At 42.6% G+C, this 19228-nt stretch overlaps 1 protein-coding gene across 1 annotated transcript in view; it reads left to right on the forward strand.

Annotated features, from left to right (window-relative positions):
* Positions 1-19228, forward strand: part of INTS9 (integrator complex subunit 9) — a 127049-nt gene that overhangs the window by 37377 nt on the left and 70444 nt on the right. The window contains exons 2-5 of the mRNA XM_019965827.2: positions 2018-2145; positions 11360-11420; positions 14452-14514; positions 18961-19100. Coding sequence (XP_019821386.2) covers positions 2018-2145; positions 11360-11420; positions 14452-14514; positions 18961-19100 — 392 coding nt within the window. The remainder of the gene's footprint in view (positions 1-2017; positions 2146-11359; positions 11421-14451; positions 14515-18960; positions 19101-19228) is intronic.

Consider the following 19228-nt stretch of genomic DNA (forward strand, 5'->3'; position numbering starts at 1 on the left):
AAAGACGATAATTACACTAATCTTTCTACCCAGAAATAATCATTATTAGATACATTCCAATTCTTTTCTTTTTAGGTTTTTCTGAATATCTGGTTTGTTTTTTAATAGGAGAACTCTTATTAGAACCCCTGTTATGTTTGGGGCACAGGTTGCTCTGTGTTCATTTTGAGATAGTTTATCTTTAACTTATACATGATTCCTAGATAAGTGTGAAGACCAAGCTGGCAATAGGAAACAGATGGAGAAAGGGCGGGGGTGGATAGCTCTGCCTTGATTAGTTGGAAAATATATTCTGTAGTTCTGATAGCTCTTAAAGAATGAACTTAAGGTAAAGTATAATTACCCAAATCATGCTTCCTGGACTTTTTTAGTACTTTCTTGCTACTGTTTTTATTGTAAGTAACCCTGTACTATTTTAGGCCATGAGTTGTGAATTATACAATGAAAAATACAATTATCTTATATAAACTTGGAATAAAGAAGCTTGCAAGGGACTTCTCTGGCAGTCCAGTGGATAGGACTCTGTACTTCCACTACAAGGGACCTGGGCTTGATCCCTGGTTGCAGAACTAAAATCTGGAAGCCACACAGCGTGGCCAGAAAAGAAGCTTGCAAAATACCCAAAATTTCTTGGCTCTCAGCCTTATCAGTTTTAGAAACTGCGGTTTTAAAAACTCATCGGTTCCTGTACTGTCTTCTGGAGAAAAGTAGGAAATGTATCCAGTGGTAGAACCAGCAGAGCAACCAGTACCTGTGAAGACTTAGCCGGAGCTGCGGTGGCCATGTGGGACAGCAGTGGTGTTGCATTACCTGTGTGTGTATGGGTGCTCAGTCACATCCGACTCTCGGCAGCCACATGGACTGTAGCTCACCGGGCTCCTCTGTCCATGGGATTCTCCAGGCAAGAATACCGGAGCAGGTTGCCATTTCCTTCTCCAGGGCATCTTCCTGAACCCAGGGATTGAAACCGTGTCTCCTGCATTGGCAGGTAGATTCTTTACCACTGTGACACCTGGGAAGTCCCACTTTACCCTGATTTTTACTTAAATCAGAAAGAAAATGTGTCTGTCCGGAGATGAAGAACATTGATCCTTCCATTTTCTGGACTTTGCTGTTCAAGAGAGGCTTCTGTAAGATGACTTAAAACGTGAGAGAAAAGGTCTTTTTTCTCTTCTTTCATTTTTTCCTTCAGAGCAGCAGTCAAATTATAAAAGGTGACACAGAGTCCATCCCATATAAATAATTCTCAGTGTGGTGCATCTGTCATCTCCACTCCATTGAGGAAGACGTGAAGAGTGCTTGCAGTCGGCGTGTTGGTTTGCCCTGTCACCTTGGTGGCTCCTGTCCCTGTGACCTCTGAGGTCTGCTGCCACAAGCAGGAGGCTCCTGATTGGTTGGGAGTTGGTGTTCGTCACTCCCGCCTGGTATCTGCACATCAGGGAGGTCATTTGTCCTGACAAGGCTGAGCCATTAGGAGCCGTTACCCTAAGGCTTGTTTGTTTACCTTTGCCCAGCGTTTCCTCCTAAAGGAAAGTCATCTGACTTATTTACAGAGGAGAAAACTTAACCTGTAGCACAGTTTGAGATTCCAGCTTGGAATTTAATTTGACTTCACACAGTGGACACAACTGAGCAACTTTGACTCTATTTCACTTTCACACAGTACTTAGGGATGGTGGGATAGGGGGGATTTGAATGTGTCATGTGAGAATGGAGCAGAAAACTACAGCCTGGAAACCATCTATTTGGAATAACCTTGGCCTCTCTGAAACTCTGCTTGCCCGAGAGGTAAATTGGCACCCTACAAAGAACTGGATATGATCGGAGGTAGAGAATGCTGAATGTTAGGGGAAGTGGTATCCAGAGCTGTGAAAGGGAGGAAACCATATAGAAAGTTAGCTGAATTTACACCCTGTTGTAATGAGAGAAGATGGTCAGCTTTATTTAATTCACCGTATTTTTGAGACTTCTTCTGTAATTGATTATTGACAAAAGTTTTTTTTTTTTTTCTTTTCAGTATTGCCTGTCAGGGCACCCAACCTTACCATGCAACGTGCTCAAATTCAAATCAACCACCATTATGTTGGACTGTGGACTGGACATGACTTCCACCCTCAACTTCCTTCCTTTGCCACTTGTTCAAAGGTGTGTACTGATGTATCTGAAATAGACTGGGCTTTAGTTGGCTGAAAAATGGTCCCCAGTAGCATCAAGATGGCAGTGCCCTGTGTGTTGTCCAGAGTTTACTTGGTTCCCTTAAAAACGTTCTTAAAATAATATTCTTTGGCTGGGTTGATGGAAAGTGTTGTATTGATTTATTGATTGACGTCTTTATTACAACTTCTTCTGAGCTTCTGTAAAATGTTCCTGCAACTGCTCAGTGCAAGTGAGGTCATGTATATTTCATCTTTCTTGCTAATTCATGTAGGAGCAGATAAATGGTCAACTGATAAGCCCCAAGAATTGAATTTTAGAATCATTTGCAAGGACTTGACATCATAAAGCCTGACATTTGTTTTTGGTAGGTATCTATGTATTAGATATCTATTAGTATCTGATACTGCAGAAGGCAATGCCAACCCACTCAGGTACTCTTGCCTGGAAAATCCCATGGATGGAGGAGCCTGGTAGGCTACAGTCCCTGAGGTCGTGAAGAGTCAGACACAACTGAGCGACTTCACTTTCAGTTTCCACTTTCATGCATTGGAGAAGGAAGTGGCAACCCACTTCAGTGTTCTTCCCTGGAGAATCCCAGGGACAGAGGAGCCTGGTGGGCTGCCGTCTATGAGGTCGCACAGAGTCGGACATGACTGAAGTGACGTAGCAGCAGCAGTATCTGATACTGATCATCTGTAGATATCACAGAATCACATATGAAGCCAAAGTCCTTGTTTTAAAGCAGACAGATTACCCCAAGCCTACAGGCAGCACTATTCACTCTTACGAAGACCTTGAGATCAGTTTTCCAGCTTGCTGCTGTTTAGAAGCAGCAGTTTATAAAAGAAGCGGATCCTTTTAGAAGCAGATGTTCTTGCCTGGAGAATCCCAGGGACGGCGGAGCCTGGTGGGCTGCCGTCTATGGGGTTGCACAGTCAAGACACGACTGAAGCGCCTTAGCAGCAGCAGCATACTCCCAGTAGCAAAAAGCAAAAAGCATACTCCCAGAAGCCATCTCAAGCAGATTTAAGAACTTAAAAGCTTAACAAGCTAGGTAAACCATCTCATGTGTTCTCATTCACTGCTGAAGAATTCACTGTGTTCAGTGATTATTCATAATGATAACCCCATGAACCTTCTAGAAAAGGTATAATTAAAATGGATTGACTTTTTTCTGAGATAAGGCATACAGCGGTGACTCAGTGGTAGAGAATCCACCTGCCAATGCAGGAAATGCAGGTTTGATCCTTGGATCGGGAAGATCCCCTGGAGTAGGAAATAGCGACCCACTCCAGCGTTCTTGCCTGGGAAATCCCATGGACAGAGGAACCTGGCAGACCACAGTCAATGAGGTTACAAAGAGTCAGACGTGCCTGAGAGACTAAACAACAACAGAGGCATGAGGTAAGGTGGTGGGACAAGACCAAAGAGAATTCCAGATTCCATTTTATGCATAACTGATAGCATTCAGTTATAATCACACCCAGCACTTAGAAGTACATTTACCATCCACTGATACTATCCAAAAGAGAAAAGAAGTGTATTCAGAGTTGATTCAGGAACTGTAGGTGTCACATGTATTTCTTGACGACAATGATGAACAAGTTTTTCCTTATTAAAATAGCCTAATATCATTGTCTGTTTCCCTCCAATGATTAAAATGTTCATTCCCTTGATGTTAAAAATCTGCAGTGTCCTGGACCACAGGACACAGACAAGAACGGGACAGCTCTTCTTTCCTCACGGAATTTGTAGTCCATCAGGAGAAAAAGAATTACACTGCTGAAGATTTAGTTATACTTGTGTTACAAAAACAACTGTCTATATATTTGTGATAAATACTAAAAAAAAGAAAAAGCAGGCTATGCTGAGGGTTCCCAAAAGGGCACCCACATACTCTGTAGGGCCATGGGTCATCTAGGTATTCAAACCTGGGTTGTGTAGATAGTCCTCGCTGCATGTTTTCCCTGTCCTGTTCATTCCTGTCTTTAACCAGTTCTGTGTTCTCAAGTAGATAGAAAATCTGCTTCTACCCTCTCTTCTTGTCATTGTTTTTCTCTCAGAGGGACATTATACTAATGGGACGATTAGCAGCCCATGGCAGTTCCCCACAAAAAGTGTCTTCATTTGCTCAAAATTTTGGCAATCTACTTGGCTGAAATACTAATAGAATCCCCAGTCCCCCCCCCCCCCCACCTCTTTGTCCTGCTTTGTTGGTCTTCAGAGCACTTCTTGTTGTATCATACAGACATATTTGCTTTACATATCATCTTCTTCTCTAATGAGAGACAAGTTTTATAAGGGCAGAGATTTGGTTTGCTCTCTGTTGTATCCCCAGTGCCTAAAATAGTTCCTGATATGCAGTAGCTGCTCAGTAAATATTTGTGATAATGAATGAATCACTTTATCTTCTCTGGTTTTCAACCCTTCTCGCCTCTGAGTCATTTCACTTTTATAATCTTTCCTTTATCTTGAATCTTTCCATCTTGACTTATTCCTTCCCATTTAATTATGCTCAATCACTTCTAACTTAAAATTTTTTTTAAGTTCTCTCAGCTCCACTGTCCCCTTCAGCATTCCTGCTCCTCTCCCATCTGCTTTGCCCACACAACCCACCAGGACATCTCTCAGTAAAATCACAGATGACTTCCATGTCATTAGCTATTATACTCAGTTGTCACCCTCATTCTCCTCGGCCATTAGCATCACTCTCCTCCATGATCATGCCATCCTGGTTTTCTTTACTTCTCTGACTCTTCCTCTCCTGTCTCCTTTCGGGATTCAGTTTCCTCCATCTAGCCATCACACATCAGAATTCTAAAGTACTCGGTGCTTAGCCACAGAACCTCCACCAAGGGAATTTAATAAATGCTCAAGGCCTCGATAACCATCCAGACAGTCACTTACAAATGTATATTTTTCAGTTAATAATGCTCTTCTGAGTTCCACATTCATAAATCCAAAACACCCACTCGGCTTCTGTCTTTGGATGTACCTTTGAAAGCACTTCAGAACTCAGCATGCCTCAAACTGAGATGGTGATTAGACTTGGTCCAGAAGAGGAGAACCAACCCTCCCAGACCTGGTCCCGCCCGTTGCTGCCCTGTCTTAGGAAAGGGCATCCTGATAGAAAGGCCAGAGAACTGGGAGTTCCCCAGATGCCGCCTTCCTCCCTCCCTGCACCCGGTCTTCCGTTTGTTGTTGCTGCTGTTGTGTAGTCACTGAGTCATGTCTGACTCTCTTGGCGACCCCATGAACTCTTTTGGGCAGGCTCCTCTGACCATGGGGTTTCCCAGACAAGAATACTGGAGTGGGGATGCCGTTTTCTCCTCCAGGGGATCTTCCTGACCCAGGGATTGAACCCAAGTCTCCTGCATTGGCAGGTGGGTTCTTTACTACTGAGCCACCAGAGAAGCCAAATCTTTCATTGAGCCTTGTCATTTTTCACCTCCTAGATAGTGCTAGACTCCCGTCACTTCTCATAAGTGCTACTGTGGTGGCCGTCATCCTCTTTTACATGCATTACTGCCGAAGCCTTCTAACCAGTTTCTTCAATTCTGTCCTTGCCCCTGTCTGAATCCAGAGTCTTCTTTTTTTGTAATGTTTTATTTTGGAGTTACTTCAGATTATGGAAAAGTTGCAAGAATAGTACACACAATTCCCAATTATTGTTACCAGTTATTGACATTTTATCACATTCACTTTATCACTTCCTCTTAATACATACATATATAGTTTTCTCTGACCCATTTGAAAGATACAGACAGGATGCTTCTTTGCCCCTTAAATACTCAAGTTCCTGTTTTATAAGAGGACATTCTCTTACATAACCACAGCACAATAATCAAAATCCAGAAACTTACATTGATATCATCCTAATATCTGAGCTATATTGGGCTTCCCAGGTTTCACTACTTGTAAAAAACCTGCCTGCTAATGCAGCAGACATAAGAAACGCAGTTCACCTCTTATACTGTTGGTGGGAATGCAAACTAGTACAGCCACTGTGGAGAACAGTGTGGAGGTTCCTTAAAAAACTGGAAATAGAACTGCCATACAACCCAGCAATCCCACTGCTGGACATACACACTGAGGAAACCAGAATTGAAAGAGACACGTGTACCCCAATGTTCATCACAGCACTGTTTATAATAGTCAGGACATGGAAGCAACCTAGATGTCCATCAGCAGATGAGTGAATAAGAAAGCTGTGGTACATATACACAATGGAGTATTACTCAGCCATTAAAAAGAATACATTTGAATCAGTTCTAATAAGGTGGATGAAACTGGAGCCTATTACACAGAGCGAAGTAAGTCAGAAAGAAAAACACCACAGTATATTAACGCATATATATGGAATTTAGAAAGATGGTAATGATGACCCTATATGCAAGACAGCAAAAGAGACCTAGATGTAAAGAACAGTCTTTTGGACTCTGTGGGAGAAGGTGAGGGTGGGATGACTTGAGAGAATAACATTGAAACATGTATATTACCATATGTGAAAAAGATCACCAGTCCAGGTTCGATGCATGAGACAGGGTGCTCAGGGCTGGTGCACTGGGATGACCCTGAGGGATGGGATGGGGAGGGAGGTAGGAGGGAGGGTCAGGATGGGGAACACATGTCCACCCATGGCTGATTTATGTCAATGTATGGCAAAAACCACCACAATATTGTAATTAGCCTCCAATTAAAATAAATTTTAAAAAATAAAAAATTAGAGGAAAAAAAAAAAGAAACGCGGTTCAGTCTCTGGGTCAGGAAGATGCCCTGGAGAAGGGCATGGCAACCCACTCCGGTTTTCTTGCCTGGGAAATCCAGTGGAGAGAAGAGCCTGGCGGTCTACTGTCCATGGGGTCGCAAAGAGTCGGACGTGGCAGAAGCAACTTAACACCTTATTTATATTTCCCAAGCTACACCAGCTCATATTTCTCTGTAATGCCTTTTATAGCAAAAAAGAAAAGCAACTTACTGGTCCAGGGTTCAATCCAGATGACATTGCATTCAGTCATGTCTTCACAGCCCTGTGTCTTTGATGACCTTGCCATTTTTAGGAGTACAGGCCAATTATTTTATGTAACATCTTTCAGTTTGGGTTGGTCTCGTGATTCTTCACAGTGAGGTTGGGCTTACTGTTTTTGGTAGGATTACCACACAAATGGTGGCACATGTTTTCAGAGGGTACTTGATGTCAGTTTTCTCCAGAATCACCTTTTATTAACAGAAAGACTGATCTAATCTCGTCTCTCATCTGTTTAAGATCTTTCAGTGGATTTTTTCATTGCTTTTAGGTTAAGTACCAAGTTCCTCTTGGTACATTTGATACCCTTCTAGTCTCCTGCTCTTTGTGTTCCTTCAGTTTCAAAGACTTCTCTCCTACCTGGGAGCAGTCTACACAGATTGTTCCTTCAGCCAAGAAGGCTCTCCACCCTTCCCCCATCCCACCTTTGCCTTAGCCTACCTGCTAAGCAGGAGCTCCTCTCTGAAATAATTTCTGATACCGCTTGCTACATGGGAAGGACAGAGAGATGGCATTTTTGTTGGTTGAGGGGGAGAGTAGTGTATATGGGACTCTCCATGAAATTTCATTTGAATGACCTTTTTTAAGACATCCATACTGAGGGCTGGTGAGAGTGATTGGGCTTTGCAGCCATCTTCTTGCTCTATTCCCTCCAAACCCTGCCCTTTGATCCCACTACAGATGGTTCAGTGATGAAGAACCCGCCTGCCAGCACAGGAGATGCGGGTTCCATCCCTGGGTTGGGAGGATCCCCTGGAGGAGGAAATGGCAACCCACTTCAGTATTCTTGCCTGGGAAACCCTATGGACAGAGGAGCCTGGTGGGCTACAGTCCATGGGGTCGCAAAGAGTCAGACACAGTGAAGGACAAATCACCACACATACACACACAAACACACACACACACACACACTTGCCCCTTGACTTCCCAACATCCAGATATCAGCTCGATCAGCAGGGACTCAAGGGGTCCCGATGCTGCCTAGATCACTCTCGTGTTAGGAGACTCCGTGGCGCTTTGTGTGACGCTGCCTCATCATTAGTAACAGCTTGCTCTCTGTGTGTGTGACTACTTGATCAGTTTCCCCTACCCTGTCAGGATGACAGGCACATTTTGCTCGTGGTCAGTATCACCAGCCTCTGAGTGCCTGACACATAAATCAAGACTCATGAATGAACAAGTGAAGATGAATACCTCTTTCCCGCTTCAACACTTCACTAAATGATGAGGCCGTTCCCTATCCCTCTTTCTGTCTTCACCTCGTGCTCCTGTTCCGTGTTCCTGCTCTCTCACACCTCTGCACACTGTCACAAGTGCCCTTCCTGTATGAACCATAGTACCTCTGCGCTCCCTGTCGGAGCGTTTATTTTAATCCATTGTAATTGCTGTTTACCGTCTCCCTGTACTGCAGTGCAAGCTCCTCAAACTCAAGGGTTATTTATTGCCATATCCCTCTACTTTGCCTATTTTAATCAAGAGTAAGCTTTTATATATTTTGAATGAATGAATGTAGTCATGCCTCTCGCACTATTTCCTGATTATAAAAGTAATGCATTTCAAAGCCGGAAAATGGGAAAATGAAACATATAAAGAGAAAATGAATTGGATACCATGTTCATTCTACCTTTCACTGTTTTTCTAGACAATAGGTTATTTTCAAATACCTTAGGTTGTTTATTTAGTTACTTATACTTTACCTGTTTTTAAAACTACTAAAAAAATTTTTGTATACATATTTTTTTGACTAACATTTTTTATTGGCGCCCTTTTTTCCCATAGAAATTATTGTTAAATAGTGGGTACAAAGATGTGTTCATCTGTAATCAGAATTTTTCTAATATCATTACCTCCCATGTTTCTTTAATGTAGATTTTTGTGAAGAGACTTGTTTCCTTGTTCAAAAAATTTACATGGTGAAATTTTGTAATCATTAAGAACAAAGTAGTACATTTATCTTCCTCTTTGGTAGCTTAACATTTACTAGCTCTTCATAGTTTAGTCATTAACCTAATTGGACCTAAAAACAACCCTTTGCATCTCTATAGTCAGCATCCATTTGCCGCCGGGGGCTCCGTTTCTGTGCCCCTTTATCTTTGGCACTATTGTTACAACGTGGTCAGGCTCTTTGAGCCTTCAGTCCCATCTACAGGCAATTTCTCAAATCCAAAATAACTCCAGATATTTCATAGAAGTCTTTGATGTTATAAACAATGTTTAGCCAACAATAATACCTGAAATTTTTACTTTAAAAAAAATTGTTTTTTAATAAGCAGCAAATGGATTTTCCTGGTGGCTCACACGGTAAAAAAAATCTGCCTGAAGTGCAGGAGACACAGGTTTGATCCTTGGGTGAGGAAGATCCCCTGGAGAAGGAAATGGCAACCCGCTCCAATATTCTTGCCTGGGAAATCCCATGGACAGAGGAGCCTGACGGGCTACGGTCCTTGGGATCTCAGAGAGTCGGATGCGACTGAGCACAGCAGCATACCATTTCTAATCACTTGTTGAGGACAAAACTAATTGAATCAATCATCTGTAATTTGAAGGCTGAGTTGTGTGTGTCTAGTAGGGAACAAACAGGATACAAGTCCTCTGATCCAGTTCTCTTTGTAAAGGGAAGTGGACATTTATAACCTTCCTGTAAAGAGTCCACGTGCATGAAATGAGAATAGTATTGAGACTGGCCTATCATTACGCTTTTATTAGAATGCTTGGTTTTTTAATCTGATCTGGTAGTAAATATTTTTTTAAAAAGTCTCTAAGTGAAGGTACACATGTGACTATGAAATGAAATGGAAATTCAACATCTAATGGTAACAGAGTATTTTTCTGAGAAAACTCCAAGCATTTTTTTTAAGTTTTTCAGATGTAATTTATGCCAGCCAAATTTGATTCTCCTAGTAGTATTTTCATTCTCAAGAATGAAATTCAGAATTCTCACTTTTTGACTAATAAAGGCAAAATGTAAACAGAGAATCTAGGCAAAGGGTATGTGGGACTTCATTGTACTTATATTCTTAACAGCTTTTCTGTGAACTAGGAATTATGTCAAATTCTTACCTTTTTTGCTAAAATCAGATGCATGTATATATATATATATATTATTCAGGTTTTTAATCTTTGCTGGAAGATTGACAAATATGTCACATTATTTGTTTCAATTTGAGTTTCATACCTAGCACCTAATTACAAAGTCAGAATTTGATGATAATCAGTTTAGCAAGAGGATAAAGTACTATACATTCATTTGGTTTGGGGTTGTAGGGTCTTTTAGTCCCACACCCATACTTTGCCCTTTATTTTTTAATTTAATTTTGTGTTGAAGTGCTAAAATCCTTTTGCAATCTACCTTGTGCTTCTGATGTGTTTTCTTCACATATCACCTTGGTCATTAAGTTTTTCTTTTTACCAACATTTTTTTTTTCTCCCAAAGTGTTTGCGTTTTCAGCCTCCAGTGTAATTCTTCTGGTCAGCTCGTAGCACTCAGTTAAATTCTGAGCTTGCCAAAGTGAATGATTCTGGTTCAGATTTCTTTGATATAACATATATGTGAAATTAACCTCACCTTCTAGAAGTTGCTCACTGAGATACGGTGTCGTTTTATAACACTGAGAAAAGCTAGCTTCATTTGCCAGAATTGGAAACTCAAGGTACAGGTAACAAGTGACTAATTCATTTAAGCAATGAATCCAGAGGTGACTTTGAGCCGAATTCTGATTTTCATTTGTGGTAAATTCTGGTTGGTAGGCAGCTAAGTGTTCTTGACAGACACCTGACCTCTCTGAGCCTGTTTTGTCCTCCGCAATATGAGGGTCCCATTCGGCCTTCCCCTCAGGCCTGTTGTCAAACGCAAGCAAGGAGAAGTCAGGGCCAGTGACTGCAAAACTATACAATGCTGTCGTGCCTCATCTTTCTTTTTTCTCTTCATTATTCTGCATAGCATTCTTTTAATTTTCCCAATTGAGGGCAGAACTCTTTCACTTTTTAATGTTCCATTGCCACGTAATTCTTAAGCTTGATACCACTTGGTTACTTTTCATCTTTCTGATTGTTACTTTGGGTGAGCCTTGCTGCCACTCCTTTCAACTGTTTTTCATTTTGTGGAGCCGGTACAGTCACCATGAAATCACTGAGGATTATAATCTATTTAGGATAATTTAATCTTTTGTTTTGCAGTCCCAGACTGTCCAATCTTCCTGGCTGGTCCCTAAAGGATGGAAACGCTTTCTTGGACAAGGTAATGATAAGCTGAAGTGTATCTGCACCCACTGGGAAGCCATCTTGTCGTTCTGCAGTCACCCGACAGTAATGTGACTACTGGGTTCATTTCTTCCCCTTGGTCTTCTCCCTAAAAACTCCTGTGACCCATGTAGAGTCTTCAGTACTTGGTAATTACTGTTTTTAAGAGCTTTTTAAGGAGTCTTGGTGTTCAGATTCAGATCCAGTTTTCTCATGTGTAAAATCTAGGGACTTCAGCTGGAAATACATTTTATCACCCCAAAAAGAAAGCTATTATTTCTAGAATTGTGATGAGTGTTTCATTGGCATTGCTTGTTAGAGAATTCCGTCCAGCTCATTTCGTTTTGAGGCTATACTGACTCTTCCTGTAAGGAGTGAACTTTTTTTTAAAATAACTTTAAAGCCCACCAAACACTGTTGAGTTTTAAACGGCTCTCCTAGGGACCAGGTCACATAGGGCATTGTCAAAACTTTGAATCTTCTTTAGGTAACGACGGGCCACAGAGGTTGCTGCAGGCAGGGTCATCCTCTGCTCAGACCACTTTGACTGCAGAGTGGAGAATAGACTGAGGAGCCAAGTGTTTCACTTCTAGGCCATGTGCTCTGGGGCCGTGAGAGGGAATCACGTGTTCAAGTAAACGTGAACAAAGGGCCTTCCAGTCTATGATCTATGATCGTAGCCTGGCATGGATACTCTTATAATTTGTGAAAAAAGAACATGGTTCTTTTAACACAAATCACTTTCACTTTTCACTTTCATGCATTGGAGAAGGAAATGGCAACCCACTCCAGTGTTCTTGCCTGGAGAATCCCAGGGACAGAGGAGCCTGGTAGGAGGCTGTCTATGGGGTCACACAGAGTCAGACACAACTGAAGCGACTTAGCAGCAGCAGCAGCAGGAATTTGGAGTTCTCTTAATGACTTTAATTGCTAACTAGGCCTAAACTGTGAATGACTCAAATTACTTTTTATTTTTTTCAAGGCTGTTAAATTTTTGCCATTAGATTGTCTTCATGGTATGTCCTTCCTCAGATCAATTTTAGGCATTTAAGTTCCATGTGAGAGACCAGAGATACAAAACAAAAGTTAAAACTTATCTAGCCAAATTTTCTTCTGAAAAAAATGAGAGATAAAGGAAGATTAGACACTGTAAAGCTTATCCACGCCATTCTTACACCTCCATGTCATTCTTCCTCTCCCCAGTTTCATAATTAAAAGACTGAATATGAGGATCCTTAAAATGATTCATCTGAGTAAGGCATTTCCTTCTCCTAATAGATATTGTAAAATAAAGAGGAGCTCTTTTTACAGAATTAATTCCTGTACCTGCCCCCTCACCCCGGCTTCAAGTGCAAGCCAGATGCATGACTTGAAATCAGATTTCCCTCATAGCCTAACTGTAAAATTAGGTGACATTCAAGAACCTGCGCACCTGATGAAATTTCAGCCTGTGTCTCTTGCTGGCTGTAAATCATTGTTCCCAGAGAAAGGCTCAGAAGCATCCCATTACCCATGCATTGTGAGCAAGATGACTCGCATGTGTCTGTGGGAGCATTTCATTAGGAGGGAGTGGCGAATAAAATACAGTGACATTGTAAGTGCTCAGAATGGCAAATACGCTGCTCCAGGCCAGGAAAGATGAGCACCTCAGAGGAGGATCTGTCAGGCGAGGTAGACAGACCCCGCACCCTGGTACATGGCAGGGCATGGGGAGTGTGGGGAAGAAGATTACACAACCGATGAAAGGCTGGGCAGTGCTTTGCAGTTTCCCATGATCTGTCTTTAATCGTTTTTAATCTCATCCCAAGGGAATTGGGGGTCTTCCTCCATTAACCGCAATTGCTCATTTGTTTTTCACTGGCAGGTATATTGTAATTACAAATGGTTTCAGTCTCTTTCTGGCTCTGCATTTCACTGGTTAAATGGTAGTCATATAAGGAGAAGAACCGGAATTTACAATGGAAGACAAGAGTAGAAAATGTTCTCTAAGCTTCTGATAGGAGACTTGTAAAATTCAAAAGGAATTTTACAGCTGCTGGCATTTGTATGGCTTTGCCTGACAGTTTTTTCCTGAAGCTCCCCTAGATGCAGAAATTGCTGTATAAATATCCCAGGTCCCTTGCCTCTGGGTAGAATCACTCCTGGGTGTACGTTTGATACCGTTTCTCAGAGTCTCCCCTTTGCCCACGGTGGAATGTGGCTGTGTGACACATCTATTATCGGCCAGCTTCTTTGCCCTTTATCACTTGCCCTTCCTCCTGCTATTTTTTTTTTTTATCACTTGCCCTTCCTCCTGCTATTTTTTTTTTTTTTTTTAGCACCTCTCTTATAAGCTTTCACACACCCTTTTCTCAGGGTCTGTTTGTGAAAGAATTTGAAGGAAGATAGGCCTATTAAATACGGTAGGTCATGGGCAGTGTGGGGAGTTGCAGTGTATAAATACAGCGTTTTCTTTTGAATGGTGGTGGGGGTGTGATTTAATCCCTATCCTGTATTCTTCATCTCCTTCCTTATTTGCCCCTCAAACCTTGGTAGGAGGAGAAAGGGGTTCCAGTTCATTTATCTGCACTCTGGACTCCCAGTCTAATTGCAGAACAGAATCACTAGACACGCTTGTCATGGATATAGGTTCCATGTCTGATCCCTTAGATCTTAGGTAAAACCCAGGAGTCTGCTTCCATCACTGTCTGTTCCAGATCATTCTGATATTGCTGGTGTAGTTCATATAACTATTATTTGGAAAGCTCTGGGTCGGAGTTGTGGAAGCAGCCTGTCTCCACACATGGCTTCCTTAAAGAAGCATCAAGAAATGTGCATGCACGCCCTGATTTTTTTTAATACTGAATAAAATGTTCAGCTGCCCTGAGCTTAAACAAGAACCAGTTGACCTAATAACCTTCTCCCACTTTCCTCCAACTCCAGCCTTCTGCAACACTTCAAAGAGAGTCTGGTTTGGGGATGGAATTTCTTTGGCACTGTGTTTATTGACCCATCTCGTCCTAGAATTTTTTTTCTTTCATGTCTTTTAGGAGCTAAAGGAGTGCTCAGGTCATGTATTTGTGGATTCTGTACCCGAATTCTGCCTACCAGAGGTAAGAGTGAAGTGAATCTTATTATAGGAACAAAGCATTTCTGATCATGTCTCAAAGTGAAGACAAGAAATAATTTTAAGGGGCTGAACTTCTTATTTTGAAATCAAAATGAGTCTTATCCTAGGCACTTTGTTATACGACTAAAATTCGATCATTTAGGAGCTTTTTGTATTGTCCATAAATCACTGAAGTCATTCTCTTCCTAGCTCTTTTTATAATCCCCAGTGACATTCACACTGGGGCATAGTATTGAGCAAGGTAAAGAATAACCTAAGTCTTTCAGTTTTGTAATTACAGTCATCCCGTAGTATCTGAGGGGATGGGTTCTAGGAGCCCCCATGAGTACCAAAATCCACAGATGCTCAAGCACGCGATATGATGGAGTACAATGAATAGAGTACACCCTCCGAATCTACAGGTTTCACATCCAGGATTGCAGTGGGCCCATTGGATAATGCCTCTGTCTTAGGTTAGCCAGACTTTTTCTAGTCTTGGGTAATTGGGAATTGCTGTTATTCCGCTAGTACAGTAAACTGGAAAACTTCTTGCTGACTTAATAACACATGAAATGTTGCTTGAAATTCAGATTCTGAACTGAGTTACGGATATCTGTTGCTTACATATTATCATCACAATGAGACTTGTTATAAGTGTCTGAGTCCAGTTCCATTGTTTTAAAGGAAACAAAGATCAGTTTGCATTAGTCTTAAAGGAAACATCTCAACTGACAGGGCTAATCCCCAGAGTGGCCTGGGTGGAGTTCTCAGCACAAAGGAGAACTGTGGGGATGCCAGTAGCCTGTCCAGGTTCCTGGGCAAATCACTGAGAAGCCACATTCTGCCCTTTCCATGTGCCCTGGGGGTGTCGGTGCCTGTCAAACAGACTTTCACAGTTCAGCGCCAGAGAGAAAAGAAATTGGGTGTGCTGTGTCTCTTAGTTTTGTCCTTTCTTCCTATCTCTCTTTCCATTTCTACAACTTCTGTTGATACCCTTTAGATAAACTTTCTCTCTCTCTCTCTTTGAACTATGTGAGGTGACCTTTTAGAGCAAAAGAGAGCGAAGAACAGCAGAGAAGGACGTGGTCATTGAAGTTGGCAGATAAGGGAGAGTTTGTGGTGAAGTAATAGGAGCAAGGGTGAAGGAGACAGCAAAATGCTGAGCTCTCCCTAACTGCTGATAAAACGTTGTCGTCTTCATTTGTCATTGAGGAGCTGGTGGGCCAGTCCCCCATCTGTTCAAAGGTTCCTATTTCCAGGTGCTTTTATTTTTCAGTTTACTGCCTGTGGCATTGACCACTGCAGCCTTCAGCTTGTGACCAACAGCAGAGGATCCCTGGCTTGGGGTACTGGGGTGTTTCTGACTTGCTCCATAGACTCCTACTAAAGTTTGAATTTAGACAGTCACCATTCCACAGTTCACTTTTGCCAAGCTAGAAGCAGCAGCGTTATATGTTGGATTCTAGAGCCATAGGGTTTTTTTAACAACTTGCATCAGAATTTGTAGTTTATGACATGTTAGGGAAAGTTGCTTAGTCGTGTCCGACTCTTTGCAACCCTATGGACTATACAGTCCATGGAATTCTCTGGGCCAGAATACTGGAGTGGGTAGCCTTTCCCTTCTCAGGAGATCTTCCCAACCCAGGGACTGAACCCAGGTCTCCCGCATTGCAGGTGGATTCTTTACCAGCTGAGCCATTAGGGAAGCCCAAGAATACTAGAGTAGGTGGCCTATCCCTTCTCTAGCGAATCTTCCCAACCCAGGAATCTAACTAGGGTCTCCTGCATTGCAGGCAGATTCTTTACCATCTGAGCTACCAGGGTAGCCCATGACATATTAGTAGTACTTACTGTTTCAAGGGAAACCAGGGCATTGTACGATCAGAAGAAAATAGGAGAGTATTGGAATCAGAAGAGAGGGACTTACACACAGTCCAGCCTTGGCTGACTTGTGGCTGAGCCATACAGAGCTAAAATTCTAGTCTTCGTGGAATTTACAATCTAGTGCAGTTACTTTAAACATCTTTGTATTCCCCCAAAGTCTGTACGACAGACTGTGCCTAAAGTCTAGGATAGTACAATAAGCAGCCAATAAATTATAATTGTTTTGATCTAGTTCATGGTCTGTAGAATCCAAGTGTCTGTATTGGGCTTCCCAGGTCGCGCAGTGGTAAAGAATCTGCCTGCCAGTGCAAGAGATGCAAGAGACGGGCGTTCGATCCCTGGGTCAGGAAGATCCCCTGGAGGAAGAAATGGCAACCCACTCCAGTATTCTTGCCTGGGAAATCCCATGGACAGAGGAGCCCGGCTGGCAATAGTCCATGGGGTCGCAAAAAGTCAGACACATCTGAGCACACACGTGCACACACACACACAGAACCAAAGTGTCTATATAGAAGTTTAAAAATAATCTTTATGGGCTATCATTGAGTGAAAGTAAATACACAAACATAGTTTGGATGTTAAATTTATTTCTCAGAAAATTGTTTATGTAGGCAGTCTTTGATATATATACACGCAATACGTGTGTGTGTGTGTGTGTGTGTGTGTGTGTGTGTGTGTATACACATTTGTCCTCCAGCTGTCTTCACCAGATTTCTTATCATTCTAGACTCTGTGGACTGATTCTTACATCCTTAAAGAGAAATTTCAAATATCCCTACCCAGTTTCTATAGAGGTAGAAGGAAGGGAGGGGAGTTTTTGGCCTTTACTGTTGCTTCAACTCTCCTTCCCTTGTTTTCTTCTGTACCTGTCACTCTGCTACTCTGTCTTAACCTTCTCATTTGTTTAAAAAGGGTTCTGGAGAGGAGGTGAGAAATAGGACCAGTAGACCTTCCTTCATTAATGTGAAGACATAGTCTTGGAAGTGCAGTACGCAACACAGAGTTAAGTTGTGGTCCTTAGACATTTTATTCACACAGATTGCCATTGCCTTGGCAGTGAGTAGCTTTTGACTCTAATCTCCTTTCTGTCCTAAGGAGCTGAAGCTGATTATGCCTTGGTGGCTTTATTAAATCAATTTACTTTACACATAAAGTCATTCAACCAGAAAATACCCACAGCCAAAATGGTGCACTATCTCTGTCGTTTGCAAATATGGTGCAGACATCTTTGTTACTTCTACTCTGTGGGGGACACAGTGGCTCTGTGCCCCAGTCTCCTAACAAAAACTCTTTCTTGAGTTACCCCATGCTATCTGTACTACCTCATGCAGTTTCTGTGGGATAAGTTCCGTGAGGGAGAGCTCAGAGACTGAGGAGATGTCTCTGAACCAGAGCTGCTAGCTTCTCACAATGGCGCCTCCACAGAGGGCGCTGCTTCTCACGATGTATTCCTCCAACAACAACCCACCAAGGCCTGTTCTGTCCTGGCTGCCACAGCTTGAAGGGGACAGAGATGAGTCCCACGGGATTATTGATCTCAGATGTTCCAGTTTGGGGAGACAAGGGGGTACTTTGAGGTGCCCACCATAGTAAAGAGTAGTAACTGCTTTAAGAGGGATATTCACAAAGTGCCTTGGCAGTTCTTAGGAAGAAGTGCTTTCTTTCATCTGGGCAAATCAGGAAGGCTTAGCGGAAGAAGAGAATTGAGCCTTAAAAGCAGGTAGGGGAACTTCCCTGGTGGTCCAGGGCTGAGAATCTGCATTCCTAATGGCTGGTCCCTGGTTCAATCCCTGGTGAAGGGCCTAGATCTTGTGTGCTGCAACTAAGACCCAGCACAACCAAATGAATAAGTAAATATTTTAAAAAAAACAAAAAACACAGAAGCAATTGCCCCCAAAAAAATACTTCATAATTTTTTTTTAAGGCAGGTAGGGCTTAAATTTATGTAAAAATTGTTCCCTTCTACTAAAAGTTTTCATAAAATTTACTCAACATGAGTAGCATTATTCCTCACCTGCCAACCTGTCTTTTTCCCTGTTCGCATGACATTAATAGTGGAGTAAAGGGTAGACTGAGGGTTGTGATTAGGGTAGAATACAAGAGTATAACCTCCTTTTATGACTCTGCCACTACATTTGTCGGCGGGGGGGGGTGGTTCTCTATTCAGCACTAGTGGTCAAAAGTTACCTCGAAAAAAAATAAAGTTGTCTGCCACAGTGGACTTCTGAAGATCTGCTTCCTGTGTGGTGCTCCCTCACAGCTGCTTCCTGTCACCTGGCTCCACCTGGCAGGCAGCAGTGGCCAGTGTCCCGTTGTCATTTATCCTCATACGTCTGCCTCTCAGAACTCTGTTTTAGTAAAATCAGCAGCCGTCCTGTCCTGCTGCTCCACGTCAGCACTAGGGAATATCCCCGTATGAGAGACCGGAAACATTACAGGGACTGCATCATTATTCTGTAGCACCACAGCCGCTCCTCTGCCTTCTGACAGTGTCATTTTTCAGCCCCATCATGCTGATCTGTGTGCCGCGCACAGATACGTATCACTCCCTCCCCTTTTTTTCCAGACTGAGCTAATAGATCTGTCTACAGTGGATGTGATCCTCATCTCTAACTATCACTGCATGATGGCCCTGCCCTACATCACCGAGCACACCGGGTTCACGGGCACAGTCTACGCCACGGAGCCCACCGTTCAGATCGGCAGGTGAGGGCATTTCTGCTTGAGCTGTGAGTGAGTGGCTGGAGAGCTCCTCCCTTCCACAGTGACTCTCTAATAGAGTGTTGTGCCCAGGGGCACCGTTGTTTCCCCCTGAGCAGCTGACCCAGAGAAAC

Source organism: Bos indicus, chromosome 8 (genome assembly GCF_029378745.1).
Source record: "Bos indicus isolate NIAB-ARS_2022 breed Sahiwal x Tharparkar chromosome 8, NIAB-ARS_B.indTharparkar_mat_pri_1.0, whole genome shotgun sequence".
In the NCBI taxonomy this organism is placed as follows: domain Eukaryota; kingdom Metazoa; phylum Chordata; class Mammalia; order Artiodactyla; family Bovidae; genus Bos; species Bos indicus.